Here is a 22280-nt window from a genome sequence, read left to right on the forward strand (position 1 = left end):
CTTTGAACTCAGTCACAGTTTTACTCTCCACCACCTCTCTCGGGAGCGCATTCCAGGCATCCACCACCCTCTCCGTAAAGTAGAATTTCTTAACATTGCCTTTGAATCTACCACCCCTCAACCTCAAATTATGTCCTCTGGTTTTACCATTTTCCTTTCTCTGAAAAAGATTTTGTTCTACGTTAATACCCTTCAAGTATTTGAACGTCTGAATCATATCTCCCCTGTCTCTCCTTTCCTCTAGGGTAGACATATTCAGGGCTTCCAGTCTCTCCTCATACGTCTTCTGGCGCAAGCCTCCTATCATTTTCGTCGCCCTCCTCTGGACCGCCTCAAGTCTTCTTACGTCCTTCGCCAGATACGGTCTCCAAAATTGAACACAATACTCCAAGTGGGGCCTTACCAATGACCTGTACAGGGGCATCAACACCTTCTTCCTTCTACTGACTACGCCTCTCTTTATACAGCCCAGCATCCTTCTGGTAGCAGCCACTGCCTTGTCACACTGTTTTTTCACCTTTAGATCTTCGGACACTATCACCCTAAGGTCCCTCTCCCCGTCCGTGCATATCAGCTTCTCTCCTCCCAGCATATACAGTTCCTTCCTATTATTAATCCCCAAATGCATTACTCTGCATTTCTTTGCATTGAATTTTAGTTGCCAGACATTAGACCATTCCTCTAACTTTTGCAGATCCTTTTTCATATTTTCCACTCCCTCTTCGGTGTCTACTCTGTTACAAATCTTGGTATCATCAGCAAAAAGGCACTTTTCCTTCTAACACTTCAGCAATGTCACTCACAAACATATTGAACAGGATTGGACCCAGCACTGATCCCTGAGGGACTCCACTAGTCGCCTTTCCTTCCTTCAAGCGACTTCCATTAACCACCACCCTCTGGCGTCTGTCCGACCACTTTGGGTCCTAACTTCAGCCCTTCAAGTTTGTTCAACAGCCTCCTATGAGGAACTGTATCAAAGGCTTTGCTGAAATCCAAGTAAATTACATCTAGCATATGTCCTCGATCCAGCTCTCTGGTCACCCAATCAAAAAATTCAATCAGGTTCGTTTGGCACGATTTACCTTTTGTAAAGCCATGTTGCCTCAGATCCTGTAACCCATTAGATTCAAGGAAGTACACTATCCTTTCTTTCAGCAAAACTTCCATTATTTTTCCAACATCGGCCTGTAGTTTCCTGCTTCATCCCTGTGACCACTTTTATGAATAGGGACCACATCCGCTCTCCTCCAATCCCCAGGAATCACTCCCGTCTCCAGAGATTTGTTGAACAAGTCTTTAATAGGACTCGCCAGAACCTCTCTGAGCTCCCTTAGTATCCTGGGATGGAGCCTGTCTGGTCCCATCGCTTTGTCCACCTTCAGTTTTTCAAGTTGCTCATAAACACCCTCCTCAGTGAACGGCGCAGAATCTACTCCATTTTCTCGTGTAACTTTGCTAGACAATCTCGGTCCTTCTCCAGGATTTTCTTCTGTGAACACAGAACAGAAGTATTTGTTTAGCACATTCGCTTTCTCCTCATCACTTTCCACATATTGGTTCTCAGCATCTTTTAGCCTAGCAATTCCATTTTTCATCTTCCTCCTTTCACTAATATATCTGAAAAAATTTTTATCTCCCTTTTTTACATTTTTAGCCATTTGTTCTTCCGCCTGTGCTTTCGCCAGACGTATAGACAAGTGTCTGGACTCCTTTAGCCTATTTTTGGAAGAATCTGTATCATGCTTGTTCTTAATCGGTTTTATAACTGAATATAAAATGGGAAACACCTCAATGCTTTTTCTTGTTACCTGTGCACAGTTTGGAAACACATTAAAAACAGGTAATCATGACCTTTTTTATGTGCTTTTACAAAGTTCTTGTCTCAGAAGGTATCTAAATACTTCTGCATTGACTTGGGAACCTAAATGTGCTAGACTCATTGAGAAGTCCTTGTTAAAATAGCTTGTCAGTCTGTGCTTGCAGTTTCTAGGGCAGAAGGGTAATAACCTCCTGTGGGTTTAGTAGAGGGCCTCATTGGTTCACATTCACACAACTAATCTTTAGTTTCAGTTTTGGATGAAATCAGGCGATAAGTTTCAGCAGTTTGTGTTTTGGCTGAAACTGACAAAAGCAGTTTCGGTCGGCCTCTAAACTGGAGTGGAAAAGTAGGCTAGTAGTTAGAGCCTTGGGCTGACAGCCAGGAACGCCCGTTTCAAATTCCCGCTGCTGCTCCTTGTGATCTAGGACAAGTCATTTAACCCTATATTGCCTCAGGTCTGAACTTAGATTGTAAGTCCTTCAGGGATCTACCATAAATCATAGTACACCAGAATATAACTCACCTTGAGCTACTACTGACAAAAGAATAAGGTAAACTCAAATGGATATGGCAGATAACTTCTTTTACCTCCCTTTTTACAAAACCACAAAAGCAGTTTTTAGCGCAGGCCGGTGCGCTGAATAAAGTTCCTATGAGCATCGGGAGCAGCGCAGAGCATTCAGAGCGCCGGCCTGCGCTAAAAACCACTTCTGTGGTTTTGTAAAAGGGCGGGGGGGGGGGGGTGTTAATCAGAAGTGGAAGTTAACTCACATCTCTGATTACTAGAGTAATAAAAAGTCACAAACTTACTGGTTCATAAATCTAAGTTGAAGATCCCTGGACCTCCAATCCTTCAAATCACCTCTCATAGCCCACTAACTCATGCTATTTGTGAGGCTGCATGGTCCCATTTCTCCTCCCCTCTCATAATTCTTGGTCTCTGATTTGAAAGAGTTTGTATAGCCTACTAGATGTCACACATCAGCCACTTAGATAACATGCCCATAAGGTAAGGATTTTGCTGAAATCTCAATTGTTTAAATAGTTGCAATATGCTGTAACGCCTTTGTGCGAGTCTCCATCCAGTATATGTAGGGTTACCATACGGCTCCAGAAAAAGGAGGACGGATTGACACATCCAGATTTTACTTAACATAACATAAAATTGTATTTATATACTGCAAAACATCATGAAGTTCGATGCGGTTAACAGGAATTAAGTAAAAGACCGTACATAAGAGGTGAGGGTACAAGTACAAATAACAGGAGGAAGACAACATGGTAAGACAGTACGGCAAAAAAGAACTCAAGTAAGTGAACAGCTTTTGATAACCGGTACAGATAGGGTTATGGAGACCCAAAAATGGGTGGTGAGAGGGAAGGGGCGCTAGGTAGTAAGAGTTACAAGTATCAAACTGTGCATGGAGCTTTATCGTCGTCTTGAGGAGCATGTGAGACATGCATAGAGAGCGCAGGGTTTAATGCTCTACTAGGAATTACTTCCATTGCTTTCAATGGAAGTAACACCTGGATGTCTCAATCCGTCCTCCTTTTTTTGGAGCCATATGTTAACCCTAAGTATATGTAAATTCCCAGCAAAGATCCTGAAAAAAAACAATTCCAACTGACTGAAATGCCTGGGGTAAATATCTAATCTAATCTTTGTGCGTCGCGCATACCTAATCAGGGTCTAGGCCACTTAAGGGAAGGGAAAGGGTAGGGGTCATGAAACCTAAAACTTAGGCAAATAAGTAAAGGTCAGATGCTTATGATGATCTTGGAAGATTAGTTGTCGAAGAGTGAAGTTTTCAGTTTCTTTCGAAATAGGGTGTGGTTGGTTTCCGTTCTTGTAGTCTCTGTGAGTTCATTCCAGTTTTTAACTCCTAGGTAGGTGAACATGGATTTGAATATTCTTTTGTATTTATGATTTTTTGTCGAGGGGAGGTTCAATTGGATTCTGTTAAGAATTCTATGTGATTTGGCCCATGCATCTGTTAAGAGATTGATAAGTGGGACTGCTGAGTTGCCGTAGGTAATGTGATACATGATACTGGCTGTTTTTAATTTTATACGAGCTGTGATTGGTAGCCAGTGGAGTTGTTTGTGGTAGGCTGAAATGGAGTCGTATTTTTTCAGACCAAAGATAAGCCTTACTGCAGTGTTTTGGATCAGTTGCATTTTATGGATGAGAGTGGCATCGATTCCTAGGTAGGCGGAGTTGCAGTAATCTAGTTGGGATAGAATCATCATCTGGACAATGATGGCAAAGTGACATTGGTGGAAGTAGAACAGGCTTTAAACTAAGAGAAAGGGGAAAGCCGACAGTCGACCTAGCATCGATGATTCGGAAGAAGGTATCCCGTGAAGATACTGAGGGGAAAAAAGGCAGGGAAGAAACAAGAGACAAATTACAGGAGTCAACTAACCCAGAAGAGGAGGTTAGAAAGATTGTAGCAAAAGAGAAGACACCAAAGACTGAAGCACAGGGAAAAGAAATGAAGACGACAAAATGCCAGGATCTAAACTGCATATATACTAATGCAAGGAGTTTAAGAAACAAAATGGGGGAGCTAGAAGCCATGGCTAATGCAGAGGACATAGACATCATTGGAATCTCTGAAACGTGGTGGAATGAGGAAAACAAATGGGATACAGCACTGCCGGGGTACAAGCTCTATCACCGGGATAGGTCAGGTCAGAAAGGAGGAGGAATAGCCCTATACATAAAAGAAAGCATACAATCGACAAGAATGGACACAGCAGAGATGATCAACAAACTGGAATCGCTATGGGTTAAAATACCGGGTAGGAAAGGGCATGAAATAAAGATGGGCCTATACTATCGTCCACCCGGGCAAACCGGAGATAGCGATAAAGAAATGGATGCCGAGATGAAGCGAGAATGCAAAAGTGGTTACACAGTTGTTATGGGAGACTTCAACTATCCTGGGATAGACTGGAGTCTTGGAAGCTCAAGATGCACTAGGGAGACAGAATTCCTGGAGGCTATACAAGATTGCTTCATGGAACAGCTTGTAAGAGAACCGACGAGAGGAAATGCCACTCTGGATTTAATCCTAAATGGACTAAGGGGACCTGCAAAGGAAGTGGAAGTAGTGGGACCGTTGGGAAACAGTGATCATAATATGATCAAGTTCAAGGTTGAAGTAGGCATACCGAACAGAAAGAGAACCATAGCGACATCTTTCAACTTCAGGAAAGGAAACTATGAAGCAATGAGGGAAATGGTAAGGAAGAAACTTAGGAAACACTTCCAAAAAATGGCAAACAGTAGAACATGCCTGGTCTTTTTTCAAAGACACAGTGAGCGAGGCACAAAATCTGCACATCCCCAGATTCAGAAAGGGGTGCAAAAAGGGTCGAACAAAAGACCCAGTATGGATGACTAAAATAGTGAAGGAAGCGATAGGCAATAAGAAAAATTCATTCAGGGAATGGAAAAAGGACAAAACTGAAGGGAACCAGAAGGAGCACAGGAAGTATCAAAAAGAATGTCACCGTGTGGTTCGAAAAGCCAAAAGAGAGTATGAAGAGAGGCTAGCCAGGGAGGCACGAAATTTCAAAACCGTTCTTCAGATATGTTAAAGGGAAACAGCCAGCTAGGGAGGAGGTAGGACCGCTGGACGAAGGAGACAGGAAGGGAGCGGTGAAGGAGGAGAAAGAAGTCACAGAAAGACTCAACATGTTCTTCTCGTCTGTATTTACAAACGAAGACACAACCAACATACCGGAACCTGAACAAATCTTCAATGGAAATCAAGCAGAAAAATTAACATCCATGGAAGTGAGCCTTGATGATGTACACAGGCAGATAGAAAAACTTAAAACTGACAAATCCCCGGGTCCGGACGGAATCCATCCCAGGGTTCTGAAGGAATTAAAGGAGGAGATAGCGGAACTACTGCAGCAAATTTGCAACCTATCCTTGAAAACGGGCATGATCCCGGAGGATTGGAAGATAGCCAATGTCATGCCCATCTTTAAAAAGGGATCAAGAGGTGACCCGGGAAACTACAGACCAGTGAGTTTGACCTCGGTTCCGGGGAAACTGACGGAAGCACTGATTAAAGAACACATCGATGAACATCTGGAAAGAAACGAACTTTTGAAAACAACCCAACATGGTTTCTGCAGGGGGAGATCGTGCCTAACGAACTTATTGCACTTCTTCGAAGGAATTAACAAACGGATGGACAGAGGAGACCCCATAGACATCATATACCTTGATTTCCAAAAAGCCTTTGACAAGGTGCCTCACGAACGTCTACTCCGGAAACTGAAGAACCATGGAGTGGACGGAGACGTACATAGATGGATCAGAAACTGGTTGGCGGGTAGGAAACAGAGGGTAGGGGTGAAGGGCCACTACTCGGACTGGATGGGGGTCACGAGTGGTGTTCCGCAGGGCTCAGTGCTCGGGCCGCTGCTATTTAATATATTCATAAATGATCTAGAAACAGGCACGAAGTGTGAGATAATAAAATTTGCGGACGATACAAAACTATTTAGTGGAGCTGGGACTAAAGAGGAATGCGAAGAATTGCAAAGGGACTTGAACAAATTGAATGGGCGGCGAGATGGCAGATGAAGTTCAACGTTGAGAAATGTAAAGTATTGCATGTTGGAAACAGAAACCCGAGGTACAACTATACGATGGGAGGGATATTATTGAATGAGAGCAACCAAGAAAGGGACTTGGGGGTAATGGTGGACATGACAATGAAGCCGACGGCACAGTGCGCAACAGCCGCTAAGAAAGCAAATAGAATGCTAGGCATAATCAAGAAGGGTATTACAACAAGGACAAAAGAAGTTATCCTGCCATTGTATCGGGCGATGGTGCGCCCGCATCTGGAATACTGCGTCCAATATTGGTCTCCGTACCTTAGGAAGGATATGGCGTTACTCGAGAGGGTCCAGAGGAGAGCGACACGCTTGATAAAAGGGATGGAAAACCTCTCATACGCTGAGAGATTGGAGAAACTGGGTCTCTTTTCCCTGGAGAAGAGGAGACTTAGAGGGGATATGATAGAGACTTATAAGATCATGAAGGGCATAGAGAGAGTAGAGAAGGACAGATTCTTCAAACTTTCGAAAAATAAAAGAACAAGAGGACACTTGGAAAAGTTGAAAGGGGACAGATTTAAAACGAATGCTAGGAAGTTCTTCTTTACCCAACGAGTGATGGACACCTGGAATGCGCTTCCAGAGGGAGTAATAGGGCAGAGTACAGTACAGGGGTTTAAGAAAGGATTGGACAATTTCCTGCTGGAAAAGGGGATAGAGGGGTATAAATAGAGGATTACTGCACAGGTCCTGGACCTGTTGGGCCGCCGCGTGAGCGGACTGCTGGGCATGATGGACCTCAGGTCTGACCCAGCAGAGGCATTGCTTATGTTCTTATGTATGGCCTTATGAGTCTTAAGTTGTTTCATGGTGAAGAAGGCTTTCTTTCGAAGTTGGGATATTTGCGACTCCATGGATAATGTGGAGTCTAATATACATCCTAGAATTTTGGAGGTTTTTTTCTACAGCAAGTATGTTGCCCGACTGGAGTGTGATACTCGTTGGTGCTGTTTGTTGGGCACTGTGGAAATAGAGGACTTTGGTTTTGGTACTATGAGTTTTAATGCGGTCAATGAATTTAAACTTAGATCTCTTATACCAGGGGTGTCCAACCAAGAGGCCCCGTGAAGTATTTTGTGCGGCCCTGGTTAAGGGCGATGCAGAGATGATGTTGCTGGATAACAGAGGAAAAACCCTTACAGAGCACCACAGAAGCCAAGAAAACCACAATAAAATTTCAAATTTCTAGACTGCTCACTCATAAGCCAGCGAATGGCCACCAGGATGGTCTCAGGTCTCAAGGATCTCCCGTCTGAGGAACGACTGGGTAAGTTGCAGCTGTACTCACTCGAGGAACGCAGAAAGAGGGGAGACATGATCGAGATATGTCACGGCCGTATCAAGGTGGAAGAGGATCTCTTTTTCCTTAAAGGACCCACGGCAACAAGAGGGCATCCGTTGAAAATCAGGGGTGGGAAATTTCATGGTGACACCAGAAAATATTTCTTCACCGAAAGGGTGGTTGATCGCTGGAATAATCTTCCACAACAGGTAATTGAGGCCAGCAGCGTACCAGATTTTAAGAAAAGATGGGATTGGCATGTGGGATCTCTTCATGGAGGTAGTTAGGGGGTGGGCCATTAGTGTGGGCAGACTAGATGGGCTGTGGCCCTATTCTGCCGTCATGTTCTATGTTTCTACATCTGAAACACAGTGAAATGTCAGTTCTGGATCAATTGCTTTCATCTTAGGCCGTTGCAGAGTTTGATGCAAAATACTAGGAAAAAAAACACCCCCCCCCCCGGCCTCAACTGTACGGTCCAGTCCAAAAGCCAATATTAGCGCCCTAACTTGATTTCCCAGAAAGCCAGTCCCAAATCGCTGCTCCTAACGGGGTCTGCCAGCAGGAGCGACCGAGGCCTAGTTTTGTTTATTCGCGCTCCACCTCGCCCCTCTTTCCTCCCAAACCCAGTGATAAGCGAGAGAAAGTCCTGGGAGACCGACTCTGGCGGAACAGGTCAAAGGTAGCGGCCGATTTCTCACATGAACAAACAGTTCGGCGGCAACTTTACCCGTCCCCGGACCTTTTTTTTTTTAATACTATTATTTAAATAATTAATTATTGTTATTGTTAAGGGGAAAAAAACCCGGCCTTTTTCTCATGGCCTAGAGATAATCACAGTAGCGACTCGGCCAACTAGAGAGCGCGCAACTTTTGACGGACAGATCGTGGCCCAATGATCTCGCGGGGGGAGGGCGCGTGCGTCGCGGAGGGGTGGGGGAGGCCCCGCCTCCGCCCGTTTCTTCGCCTCCGCCCAGTCCCCAGTGCCGGGGGTCGGAGTTTGTGGCTTTTCGAGTACGCGAATAAAAACATCCGCGAGTTGACTGAAGTTTTCGCAAGTTTTATTTTTTTTTTGGGGGGGGGAGGGGGTGAGATTTAAGTCGGGGTGTCCCGTCATACTTTTCTTTTTTTGTTCCCGGGGTGATCTGGGGTGGGGGCGCGGCTGTTAAGTCTGTTTTGGTTGCCGGCGCGCGCGCGTGTGACGGGAACCGAGGTTCGGTGACAAGTTGCGCTCGCGCTGTTTCGCGCCTCATCCACCTCCACGAGCCCCGGGGTCGTTTTTTTTTTTGGGGGGGGGTCCCCCCTTCTCCGACGGGAGAATCCCGGGGGCTTGGGAAGGGGGAGGAGGAGAACGACGTCAGCCTCGCGGGCGGCGCTGACCTTGAGCCAGTGGCGGAGTTCTCGTCAGCGACTTTCTGGGAAGTTTTGTCCGGGGGAGGGGGAGGGGTCCGCCTAAGCCCGCCTCTCGCCCCACTTGTCATTCTCTTGTCCATGCAGGCTCTGTAAGGCGTCGCCTCATCGTCCCCCCCACCCCGCCGTCATGTCCGCGGTGGTGCGGAGCCTGAGCCGATGCTTGCTGCCCGCCGAAGCGGGCCGCGAGGGGGGCGGTGGCGGCAGCAGCAAGGAGAGGAGCCGCCACCTGGAGCGGGAGGCTCGGCGGCGCAGCCGGGAGATCGACGCGCTGCTGTCCCGGGAGAGGCGCGCCGTCCGCCGCCTCGTCAAGATCCTGCTGCTGGGCGCCGGCGAGAGCGGCAAGTCCACGTTCCTGAAGCAGATGAGGATCATCCACGGCCGCGAGTTCGACCGCGGCGCCCTGCTCGACTTCAGGGATACCATTTTCGACAACGTGATCAAGGTAATCGGTGCCTCGCTAAACTCGCTGCCTATGTATGTTGGGCTCTCCTGAACTTTCATCCCGGGAGGGAAAGGGTTTGGGGTGCCGGAGGGAATCTGATCTCTCCTTGCCCCGCTAAAGATCTCGTTGTCTCATGAATCCGCCCCTTCTCTTTCCTTACAAGGGATATGTCCTTCCTCCCCCCCCCCCAAAAAAAAAAAAAAAAAGACTTTGGAATAACATCAGAGTAGCAACTCTTTCCTCTTTTTTGTACATTAAACAGGTGATCCTGTTTGGGTTTGGGGAGCCAGAGGGAATCTGATCCCTCCTTTCCCTGCTAAAGATGAATCCACCCCTTCTCTTTCCTTACAAGGGATATGGCTACTATGTCCTTCCTCCTCCCCCCCCCCAAAAAAAAAAATAAAAAAATAAAAAGACTTTGGAATAACATCAGAGTAGCAACTCTTTCGTCTTTTTTGTACATTAAACAGGTGATCCTGTTTGGGTTTGGGGAGCCAGAGGGAATCTGATCCCTCCTTTCCCTGTTAAAGATCTTTAGGCATCTCATCTTTCTTGTCTCATGAATCCACCCCTTCTCTTTCCTTACAAGGGATATGTCATTCCTCCCCCCCCCCCCCCAAAAAAAAAAAAAAAGACTTTGGAATAACATCAGAGTAGCAACTCTTTCCTCTTTTTTTTTTTATTTATCAAATTTTTCATACAATTCTTAAACAACAGTAAAGGATAAAGAGAGACATCAAAAGGAAAAAAATATCATAAATATCTAATACAAATCTTTCAAGCCCACATTAATTTAGGGGAGCCACCCTAAGTTCAAGTACAATTAAAGAAAATAAGATATTAATCTTAAGAAAAGATACATAGAAACATAGAAATAGATGGCAGATAAGGGCCACGTCCCATCTAGTCTGCGCACCCCAATGACCCTCCCCTACCTATCTACTTTGAATAGATCCCACATGTCTATCCCAGGTATTATACAGGTATAATCTATAAAATCGGAGGTGTGTATGTATGTGTGTATGTGCCGCGATCACGCAAAAACGGCTTGACCGATTTGAACGAAACTTGGTATGCAGATCCCTCACTACCTGGGGTGATATGTTCTGGGGGTCTCGCGGCCCACCTGCACACGTGGGCGGAGCTACAAACAGAAAATCAGATTTCACCCATTCATGTCAATGGAAAAAATGTAAAAAGCTGCCATTCTCACAGTAATTCAAAAACGGCTTGACCGATTTGAACGAAACTTGGTATGCAGATCCCTCACTACCTGGGGTGATATGTTCTGGGGGTCTCGCGGCCCACCTGCACACGTGGCGGAGCTACAAACAAAATCAGATTTCACCCATTCATGTCAATGGAAAAAATGTAAAAAGCTGCCATTCTCACAGTAATTCAAAAACGGCTTGACCGATTTGAACGAAACTTGGTATGCAGATCCCTCACTACCTGGGGTAATATGTACTGGGGGTCTCGCGGCCCACCTGCACACGTGGGCGGAGCTACAAACAGAAAATCAGATTTCACCCATTCATGTCAATGGAAAAAATGTAAAAAGCTGCCATTCTCACAGTAATTCAAAAACGGCTTGACCGATTTGAACGAAACTTGGTATGCAGATCCCTCACTACCTGGGGTGATATGTTCTGGGGATCTCGCGGCCCACAACTCTATGTTGCTTGCTCAGGGCTGGGTTCACCCAAGAATTTATATGTTCTTGCTCCAGGAGGTGAAACTAAAAATGTTGTTTATAATCACGTTTTGCGTTAGTTGTATTGTATTCATTTTGTCAAATATTTCACATTACAATTTGAATATTGTACTTTTTATTAAGCTGTAAAAAAATAATTTCATTCACCACTATAAAGTATCTTTATTTGAATCCATTTACAGTGTTATTGCTATAATTAAATACCCGTGCAACGCCGGGGCATCAGCTAGTTGAGAAATAAATAAATCTAACATGAGAAAATAGAAGTCTTCCCCCAAGTTACATCATTAGTGCTTCACTTCTTATTCTCGGACTCCTTTTAAAGGTCAGTTGATAACTATTTTACTTTATCTCTCTCTTGTTCACAAAACTTAAAAATTGTTGAAGCTGTGTGGGTTCCCAAAAAAATACATTCTTTCTCTTGTAGTTTAATTATACATTTACAAGGGGAATTTTAGAAAACAACTTCTTCAGTTAAAACCTAGGGTTTTAGCCCTAGCTGCTAGGTTTTTTTTTTCTAAAATTCCCTCTTTTTAAAAAATTAAACAGGTGATCCGGTTTTGGGTGCGAGAGGGAATCTGATCCCTCCTTTCCCTGCTAAAGATCTTTAGGCATCTCATCTTCATCTCATGAATCCCCTTCTCTTTCCTTACAAGGGATATGCCCCCCCCCCTAAAAAAAGACTTTGGAATAACATCAGAGTAGCTAGCAACTCTTTCTCTCTTTTTTTGTACATTAAACAGGTAATCCTGTTTGGGTTTGGGGTGCGAGAGGGAATCTGATCCCTCCTTTCCCTGCTAAAGATGAATCCACCCCTTCTCTTTCCTTACAAGGGATATGGCTATGTCCTTCCTCCTCCTCCCCCCCCCCCAAAAAAAAAAAAGACTTTGGAATAACATCAGAGTGGCAACTCTTTCCTCTTTTTTTGTACATTAAACAGGAGATCCTGTTTCTTTTAGGTCATGGATGTAAACTTCTTGAAGCATAAATTTTTAAAAAAGGTTGATTTTCCCTTTAAAAAGTTCACGTTTAGTTAAATGAATACAAAAATAATGCTTGATGGACCCTTGAATGGTTAGCTTCCATGTTGTGGAGAGATTTAAATGCCACCACTAGGCCTTTGAAGATACATTTGTCTATGGGTAACCAGTGAGCTGGGGTGACAAAGGTCATGGGCTTGTAGGTTTTTCAATAGCCTAATTGCTGTATTTTGAACTCGTTGCAATCCCGTTGAATGTTTTTCGATTTGTAACCTAAGACCTCTTTGCCTGACCTCTTATTCCCAAGTTCTCTTAGGCCTCCCCCCTATCTTCCAGCTCACCTTCACATATGGCCCCTCTACACTGTACCTGTGTCCCGCTTACCTATTTAAATTGTATCTTTATCTGCTGATTGTACCTATATTTGCTGATTGTCCAGCCCTTCTTTGTTGTAAACCGCCTGAAACTACTACGGCTTTGGCGGTATATAAGAAATAAATTATTATTATTAAGTCATGCATTGTAGTAGTCCAGGCACAAGAGGATGAAGGCATAGAGCAGTTGGTGAAGTCCTGTTCAGAGAAGTAGCTTTGTATTTTCCGGAGTTGCCAGAGATAGAAAGAGGAGGAAACCCCATTTGAGATGTGGTTATACAGGGAAATAACTACTGCACCTGAATAACATACTGCTGAGTAAGATAAACTTGTGGCATGTGTTGCAATATAACACACACATTCTTGATCTGCCCTTGTCAATTTTCGGGGCACAGACTGTAGAAGTCTACCTGGCACCGACTTTATTTCCAAATTACTAGAGCTACTACTAAAACAGAGGCATGCATTAAACATAAATTTATTTACCTTTGTTAGCCCTAGGTACAAAACTTAGGTTGTGAACCCACTAGCTACAGCGAAAGTAAGTTCCAGGCCAGCCAGGCAGTGATTGGCTGGCTCAGAACTTCCTCTCCGACGTCAGAATTGACGTCAGGGAGAGGAATGCTGGTCAGTTCGACGCTTCTGTAGGGAGAGCTTGGGGCGGTGGTGAGGGATGTCGGGGAGAGGAAGGCTGATCAGCCCGGTAGATCGGGACGGCAACACGAGCCTATCGCAGAGCCCAGGATGGGCTCCGCGATCGACTCGCATTGCCTTCCCGATCTACCGGTCGATCGCGATCGACATATTGGGCACCCCTGCTGTAGACAGTCAGCCTGTGCTGGCGCCTCTCCTTCTCCCTGGCATCTGGCAGCACACAGTTTGCAATATACCGATATAAGTGCACCCAGCAAACTTATCTATTACTAATTTTATGTTGTTTGCCATTCTAGTAAGAGATGCATATTTGTGCGTTGAAACTCCGGGAATTCGTCACATACTCATAAGATCATAAGAAATGCCATCTCCGGATCAGACCTTCGGTCCATCAAGTCCGGCGATCCGCACACGCGGAGGCCCTGCCAGGTGTACACCTGTCGTAATTTATAGTCCACCATATCCTTACATGCCTCTCTTAAGGAGATATGCATCTAGTTTGCTCTTGAAGCCTAGGACGGTCGATTCCGCAATAATCTCATCTGGGAGGGCATTCCAGGTGTCAACCACTCTCTGAGTAAAGCAGAACTTCCTGACATTAGTCCTGAACCTGTCCCCCCTTAGCTTCATTACATGTCCTCTAGTCCGTGTCAAATTGGACAATGTAAATACTCGGCTATGTATTCTGGTTTGTTTAAGTAGTTCAGGTGGTATAGTTTGTTCTTGTGTAATTTTAACAATGTTTTATGCTTTCTGCTAGCAGCAAATTGAAATCTAATGAAGTGGGCTTTAAATTCTGGAGCCAGTATATATCCATTTCATGTTTTTGTATATATTTTAAATCTACCTCATCTTTGGAGTTACTGCTGACTAATCTTAATTCAGACATAAACCATCAAGCCTACAAATTAGTAGAATAACTTAAATACATTGACATTTCTGAACCTGCAGTTGGATTGCCGTAGACTTCATTGTTGGGTCACAGGGAGAGGAATTGCAAGAGGATTGTAAAAAATTGCAAGAAAACCTTGGGAGACTGAGCATCAGAATGGCAGATAATGTTTAATGTGAGAAAGTGCAAAGTTATGTATATGGGAAAGAGGAACTCAAACTATAGCTATATGATGCTGGGTTCTATGTTAGAAGTCACTGCCCAGGAAAAGGATCTAGGTGTCATTGTTGAAGATATGTTTAAACTCTCAGCTCAATGTGCGGCAGCGGCTAAGAAAGCAAATAGAATGTTAGGAATTATCAGGAAAGGAATGCAAAATAAAGATGAAAATCTTATAATGCCCTTGTATTGCTCTATAGTACAGCTGCATCGCCAAACTGTGCAGGTCTGGTTGCTGTATCTCAAAAAAGATACAGCAGAATTAGAAAAGATACAGAGAAGGGAGATGAAAATGATAAAAGGAATAGGACGACTTCCCTATGAGGAAAGGCTAAAGCAGCTAGGGCTCTTCAGTTTAGAGAAGAGATGGCTCAGGAAAAACACATTCAGACCAAGGAGAACACAGACACACTTACCCCCCACTCCCCGGTCAAAGGCATACAAAGCAAAAAATATATATGAAGGACTATTAGCCACCAGAGCAGCGAGACTAGACTGCCACCTCTCCAATCTGCTGACCATGACGCCCAACTACAAAACATTCAGGAAGGAATTACCGTATTTTTCCACATAAGACGCATCTGACCATAAAACGCACCCACCTGTAGAGGAGGAAAAACCAAGAAAAAAAAATTCTGAACCAAATGGTGTGCCCTGTACCCTGTCCCCCCTCTAGTGGTCTAGTAGTAGGCTGGGACAGGGTACAGGGCACGTCTATTGGTGTGCATGTCTAATGGTAGGCTCGTCTAGTGGCCCCCAGCCAACCCCAAGCCAGCCAGCCCCAAGGCAACCAGCCAGCCCAAAAGCACAGGCAGGCACACACCCCCCTCGGTACCTTTTTTTTGGCATCCCGGTGGTCCAGGGCGCTTTCCGTGCTCCTGCCTCAGTTCCCCTGCTCTCTTCCCGGCAGCGGCACAGTGGTGCACGAGGCAGGCACACACTTTTTGCGTGCCTGCTTGGTCCCACACTGCACTCTGAATGGCTGCCTGTCAGTTCTCATCCCACGAGAACTGACAGGCAGCCATTCGGAGTGCAGGGTGGGACCAAGCAGGCATGCAAAAAGCGCACGCCTGCCTCGTGCACTGCTGTGCCACTGACGCTGCCGGAAGAGAGCAGGGGAACCGAGGCAGGAGCACGGAAAGCGCATGGACCGCCAGAATGCCAAAAAGAGGTACGGGTTTTGTTTTGGGATTTTTTATATTTGCTTCTTAAGACGCACCCTTATTTCCACCCCCTTTTTGGGGGTGAAAAAAGTGCATCTTATGGAGCGAAAAATACAGTAAAAACTATGCTATTCAAGAAATTTGTCAAATGCTCTAACTAAACTTTATCGACCCTTCCCCAGATCCTAATGTATATTCTTTCTATCAACCTTGTTATCTCCCTGGGAATGCCCAGGCTAGTTCTTTTTGTAAACCGCCTAGAACTGAAAGGTATTGGCAGAATAGAAGACACCAATCTAATGTAATGTCTATAAAATACTGAGTGGAGTGGAAAGGGCATATGTGAATCACTTGTTTACTCTTTTTCCAAAAACGCTAGGACCAGGGGGCATGCAATGAAGCTGCTAAGTAGTAGATTTAAAAAACAAACTGGAGAAAATATTTCTTCATACAGCGTGTAATTAAACTCTGGAATTCATTTCCGGAGAATGTGGTGAAATCGGATAACTTAGTGGGACCTAAAAAAGATTTGGATAAATTCCTAAAAGAGATGTCCATAGGCCACTATTGAGATGGCTTGGGGAAGTCCACTGCTTATTCTTAGGATCTAGTTGGCAACTGTTGGAAACAGGATACTGGGCTTGATAGGCCTTCAGTAAAGATGTGTCTGAGAGTACGCAGCATGGCCAATTGTTTCACTACTGCCATAACATTTCAAGAGTTTAATTAACCACTTTTTCCAAATTTAACACATTTCAATCACACATCTCTAATGTAGTCTCAAAGGCATGTCTTTCTCATTTGCCATGATGACATATACAAAGTTCTTCCTCTTGCTGTGACCCAACAATAACGACAGTCCAACTGCATGTTCAGAAACAATGTATGTATGAGCTTCACACGAAACAGCACAGTGTTGCCACATCAATTTCTTGGAAAGAAAAACAGACGCAGTCTCATTATTTTTCAATCTGCCCTCGTATTTAAGGGAACAATTTTGCTTTTTAGATTGGATGCGCTTGGGTTGCCTTTAAAATGAAGAGAAATTTTCCATTAGTAAATTCAGAGAGAAATGTCTTTGGCCATTAATTCATGGGACTTTTCCTACGCTGATGTGTAAAATTGTCTTTCCTCTATAACCCTTAAATCTTTATATAAAACTTTAACAATGAGTTTTAGCTGAGTGGTGTTTTGATTTTCATCCATCTTTGACTTGAGAATTAGAACTCCATTTTTGGTGGTTTCTGGTTATGGTTCATGTCTCTTGGACTAAACAATTTTCTTCTTCACTGCACTCAGTGTAATTTAAGATTTTAACTGGGCAAGATCTATTTTGTAGATGCTGTATACTAAACTTCATTTAGTTGTAAAACATTTTGCTGATGTTACTGAGTAGAATAAGTAATTTTAAATAGCATTTGCTTGATGTCAGGTGCATCATTACTTCACCTTGCCTCAGGTAAGACAAGTATTTGTTTTTATTTCCAAACTTGGTTGTAGCTATAACAAGTATAAGAATGGCTGCCTTCTTTTAAGTCATTTTTCATTAATAAGTGAAGGTCATCTATGTTCTTGGCTTGCAATTCAGTTCTCTCTCTCATTTAGGACACAGGGTTCTTTATTGTACAATCAGTTCACTTCAACAAAAATAGTTCATACAATTTTATAAACTGACTGTCTTAAAAGACAACTAATGCTAGCAGGTCATTTTTGTATTGATGTATCTTTCCTATTTAGGGATACATTCTTTATTGCTGGTGACAAACTAGTTGCTATTGTGGCTAACAGCTGCCTCATGTGTCAGTTTAATTACAAATTCTAGCACTTTTTTTTCTCTTAACATCAACTCCACTTCTGAATCAATGGGTTGTTGAGAAACTGAATTCTACTAGTGGCATCATTACGTAAGCTGTGGCTTCCCTGGAACAATCCAGTATTTCTCTGCCTTCCAGCAGCCTTGGTCAGAAGTGGAATCTCTCTCTTCCCTCCATGGCCTCTTGTGAAATGACTGTTGTGCAGGATTGCGCATCAGCCTCATCTGATCTTGTTTGTGGCGTTGGAATGGTCTTATGGGCCTTGGTATGTGGATCTCCAGTGCCTGCAAGTGGAGAGCTGACTTCCACTGCCTAAGAGTTGGGATATTCTCCAGCAAGGGCTGTTAAAGAGAGAAATATGGATCCTTTTTGGCTTATGGATGGCCATTGAAAAGTGGCAATGGGAGAAGTGCAGGTATTCTCTACTTAGTCCAGGTGCTGACAATGGTGCTCTGCACTGGCATACATCAATAAACAAGGCAGCACCTGGAGCCGTGGTGGTTTGGAGACCTTAGATCTCTTCTATACCAAGAATACCAAAACATAAAATTAATGAAATGTTTAATTTATTAATTTCTTTAATTAAATTCATATCCTAAAAACTAACAAAATTTATTTCATCAACATTTAAAATCTACAATAACAAGTAATACAAAGTGCAGAGTGCTACTAATGACAAAATCAAAGGCTGGGAAAAGCTACAGGTACTATCTAAAGCTTTTAAATAGAGTCCATCAATCAATTTTTAAGGCTCTTGATAAGTATTGAAGCCATTCAGACCCAATAAAGCTCACTTAACATGATGATGAGTCAATTAAAAGTCCCAATATCTCCTTGAATTGTAATCCGTAGACTTGACCAAGCTAGTTGTTCCTTATATTCATGATCCAATAAGAAATGCTTAATCAGTTCTGAGGTTCTCTCTTCTTAATCCTTATTGTTTTCCAGTTTTAGTTACCGTATTTTTCGCTCCATAAGATGCACCTGACCATAAAATTTAGAGGAGAAAAAACAAGAAAAAAATATTCTGAACCAAATTGTGCCTCTGAACCCAGCCCCCTAGAAAAATAGACAAATATACTGCAGCAGACAGATTTTGATCACTAAATTGAAATCCTACCTTTGTTGTCTGGTGATTTTTGGTTGCACTAGATAGTTTTCTTTCTTTCCTTCCTTACTTCCTCAGACCCAACAATTGTCTCTTTCTATTCCCTTCCTTCCTGAGTTCTTGCCCTCTCCCCCTCACTGCCTTCCAGCCTTTGTCCTTCCTCCCGCACTGAAGCCTGCATGCCTTCCTCCCTGCCATGCCAATTCCTCCTCCCTGGTACGCCAACAGACACTGCCACCGCTGCAGAACGACCCCTCCAAACTCCACCACCCATCCCTCCCCTGGAACCAGACTTTTTACCAGGCGCCATAAGAAGCACAAAAAAACCTCTTCACCAAACCCTGGTAAACCCCAACACCCCAAATAACCAGAGGCTCACCTCCCAGGCCATACACCAGTGCCAATAACACACCCGCACCAAGCTATCTCCCCCTGAACACACACACACCCCTGAACTTGCCACAGGAACAATCCACCTCTCAGGAGCCCGAAGATCCTCTACAGAAGATCAAATACCGGCTCCTCTGACCAAAACGAGGATCCTGCACTCCTGGACCACAACGCACTCAAAACGAGGCTCCTGCACTCCTGGACCACAGAGCACACCCAAACGCCGCTGCCGACACGGCAGCAGCTGACTCCTGCTGCCGACAGGGCAAAGCGACTGCTGACTCTTGTGCACAGCTCCACGAAGGGTCAGTGGCTTGCAATCGGGCCCACAAGCCTTCCTCCAATGTCAATTCTGATGTCGGAGATAAGGTCTGAGCCAGCGATTGGCTGGCCTGGACCTTCTCTCTGACATTGGGGCAAGACTTGTGGGCCCGATTGCACACTGCTGTCCCTTCTCTTCCTTTTCTGCAGCGGCGAGCAAGTAAGAGGGCAGCGAGGGGATGGCGGGGTGGCGACGAGCATCAGCAGAACGCCGGGGGGGGGGGGGCGCAGAGGTGCATTTGTCCATAAGATGCACCCTCTTTTCCACCCCCTTTTTTGGGGTGGAAAAAGTGCGTCTTATGGAGTGAAAAATACGGTACTTATATTGTTCAATCAGCATAAGCCTCCAATTCCAGCTGAGTTTCAGTTGAGTCCATCATCAGGGAGGTTGAAGATAAAAGTACTAAGACAATAAGAAGAGTTTTCTAAATACTAAATACTACAACTAATGCGTTTACTATAGTCAAATACATTCCAATAACAATTAATCCTCAGTTCCTAGTTAATGTTTAAACTATTTAAAATTATAACTTTTACCTGAAATTACTTCCGATACAGATCTCCGGCTGAGAGTTCCTGCTGGGAAACATCAAGTGAGGGAACTACCACCACAGAGCTCCTTATATAGGAGGAGACTATCTGTTCACATGACTCGCAATGACCTATCCTCTGGGAGCTTAATTGCTATCCAATTTAACATCCAAGGAATGGAATTAAATTGGAATGAAGTTAAATTAGAATCAATTGAGATAAATTAAATTAAATTAAAATGTCCCCCAATAGTAAAAGAGAGCTAGAACATTTTGGCAGGCCATTCAATTTAATGGTTAAGACCCCATGGCTCCACTGTGTGCCAGTCATATTAATTTTTGTTCTTTATAAAGCAAAGATTGAAATAAATCTCCTCATTAAGGTAAAGTTACTTTTATCAGAACTGTATCTTAATTCATTTAAAGTGTGGCCAGCTGTTATCCAATGTTGAGTCAAGGGAGCCTCCATTTTGCTTGTCCTAATGGTGCTCAAATGTTCCATAATTCTCCATTTAATCTGACGACGTGTGTGGCCTATATAGTATAGGCCACAGGGACAAACTATGCATATACCACCCCCTGAGATTTACAATTTGTGGAAGATCTGAATTTAAACACTTTTTGTGAATGTGGCATTATTTCAGTAATGTGCATAGATGCATAACAAACTGAACACTGCCCACAAGGGGCGTGTCCCGAGGAACATTCCATACTGTAAGGTTGGATATCTGCCATTGGGTGGAGGTATACATAGTTAGCAGGGACAGTGTCCAAGCAGACTTGCTCAGCTACTCCCTAGTTGGACTCGGGGAAGTGCTAGCTGAAAACAGAGGTCTACCAGCTAATTCAAAACCATTGGGGGCCACCAGTGTTCAATTTGATGGCCATGATCTCCTGTGCCAAAATGAAGAGATTCTTCATCCGTCACAGGGAGATGGTGTTGTAGGACATAGATGCTTTGGTGCAGCTGTGGCTAGCAGAGGAACCCCAGTATGTGTTTTTCTCTGTGGTCTCTAATAGACTGATTCTTGTGCAGAATTGTGTGTCATCCTTATATGGTGGTTCTTGTGGCTCCCAGATTAACCCTGCTGACCATTGTATATGTACCTTGTTGACCTCCTGGTGTCTGGGCCCTGGGCCACAGGCTTCTTTGGCAAGGACTGATGAAAAAGGAAGATCAGATCCCTTCTGGCTTATGTTCTGGCTCTTAAAAGGCAGCGATTGATAAGGCATGGCTTTTCATCCATGGTGACTTCCATCTTGCTTAGGTCCCAGAAATCTTCCACTTCCTTGGTTTATGTGCAGGTCTGGAAGGTCTTTGAGCAATGGTATTCTGACTGCTCTAATCTCCATGGAAAGCATAGATTCCAGAAGTCTTAGCCTTTGCAGCAAAATTTGGATCGGTGTGAATTGAAATGCAAGTGTGAACTCTTTTCAGTTTTAGGGACCGAGTGCAGGGCCCCTCTCTAGCTGAATATGGGGAGTTGCTTGGTTTTTGAAGGGGTCGCTCATTTGCTGCCTAACTTTGTACTTCCTTCCGTCCTGGAACATGTACCTGGTTCTTAAAGTACTCTCCAAGTTTTCCTTTGAACTGTTGCGGTGGGCCTCCATTAAAGATGTTACACTCGAAGATTTTTCTTGTGGCCATTATTTCAGCCTGCGGGGCTGTGGGAGTTATAGACGCTATCTTGTAGGGAACTGTTTTTATCCCAGGACAAGCAGGCAACCTATTCTCACATATGGGTGATGTCACCAACGGAGCCCGGATGCGGAAGCCTCGCAAGCAGACTTGCTTGTAGAAACTAGAAGTTTCAAGTCGACCGCACCGCGCTTGCGCGAGTGCCTTTCCGCCCAGCGTAGGGCGCGTCTCCTCAGTTCTGTTTTCCGTGGAGCCGAGAAGTCCGTCTTTGACTCTCTGCGTTTAACTTTTTCAACTTCGTGCCTTCTCTCGCCGCGGTTTGTGTTATTTTCTTCACAAATTGCTGTACTTACTTTCTTTTATTTCTCATTAAAAAAAACAAAAACATTTTTATTTCTTCCGTTCGGCTGCCGGGGCAGGCCGCTCGGCCGCAGCCCAGGGGCTTCAACCTTGCAGTGGCTGTTTTTCCTTCTATGTCCCGTCCAGCGACAGGCTTTAAAAAGTGTAGCCAGTGTCAGCTTGCGATTTCTCTCACGGACCCACACAGCAGGTGCCTCAAGTGCCTTGGGCCACAACATCATCCAAAGTCGTACGAACGCTGTGCTACTCTTCAACCTTGAGCCCTTAAATGTCGTCTACTTTCAGTGGAGAAGCTCTTCCAGATGGATTCGACCACTTCCTTGACTCCAAAGCCGACCTCGGTCTCGCCTACGACCGAGGGCCCTCCTGCCTCCACTGCTTCAACCTTGAGCCTCATCAGACCTTCCGCGTTTGCAGTGGTCCTTTCTTCGATGACGTCTGCTGTATCTTCCCCTGTATCCTCAGGTCAGATAGCCCAGCAGACAGTTCCTCCGGTGGTGCTTAAGATGCCTAAGA

General features: G+C 44.5%; 1 protein-coding gene across 3 annotated transcripts in view; it reads left to right on the forward strand.

The window, feature by feature from the left end:
• The first annotated feature begins 8317 nt into the window (after positions 1 to 8317).
• Positions 8318 to 22280, forward strand: part of GNA12 (G protein subunit alpha 12) — a 65494-nt gene continuing 51531 nt past the window's right edge. The window contains exons 1-2 of one of the 3 annotated variants that reach the window (XM_033963826.1): positions 8318 to 8433; positions 9249 to 9606. In XM_033963826.1, coding sequence (XP_033819717.1) covers positions 9292 to 9606 — 315 coding nt within the window. In that variant the 5' untranslated portion in view covers positions 8318 to 8433; positions 9249 to 9291. Of the gene's footprint in view, positions 8434 to 8657; positions 8766 to 8860; positions 9607 to 22280 lie in introns of those variants that run through there. The other 2 variants (XM_033963824.1, XM_033963825.1) reach the window with 2 other exon arrangements.

This window comes from Geotrypetes seraphini, chromosome 11 (genome assembly GCF_902459505.1).
Source record: "Geotrypetes seraphini chromosome 11, aGeoSer1.1, whole genome shotgun sequence".
NCBI classification, from domain to species: domain Eukaryota; kingdom Metazoa; phylum Chordata; class Amphibia; order Gymnophiona; family Dermophiidae; genus Geotrypetes; species Geotrypetes seraphini.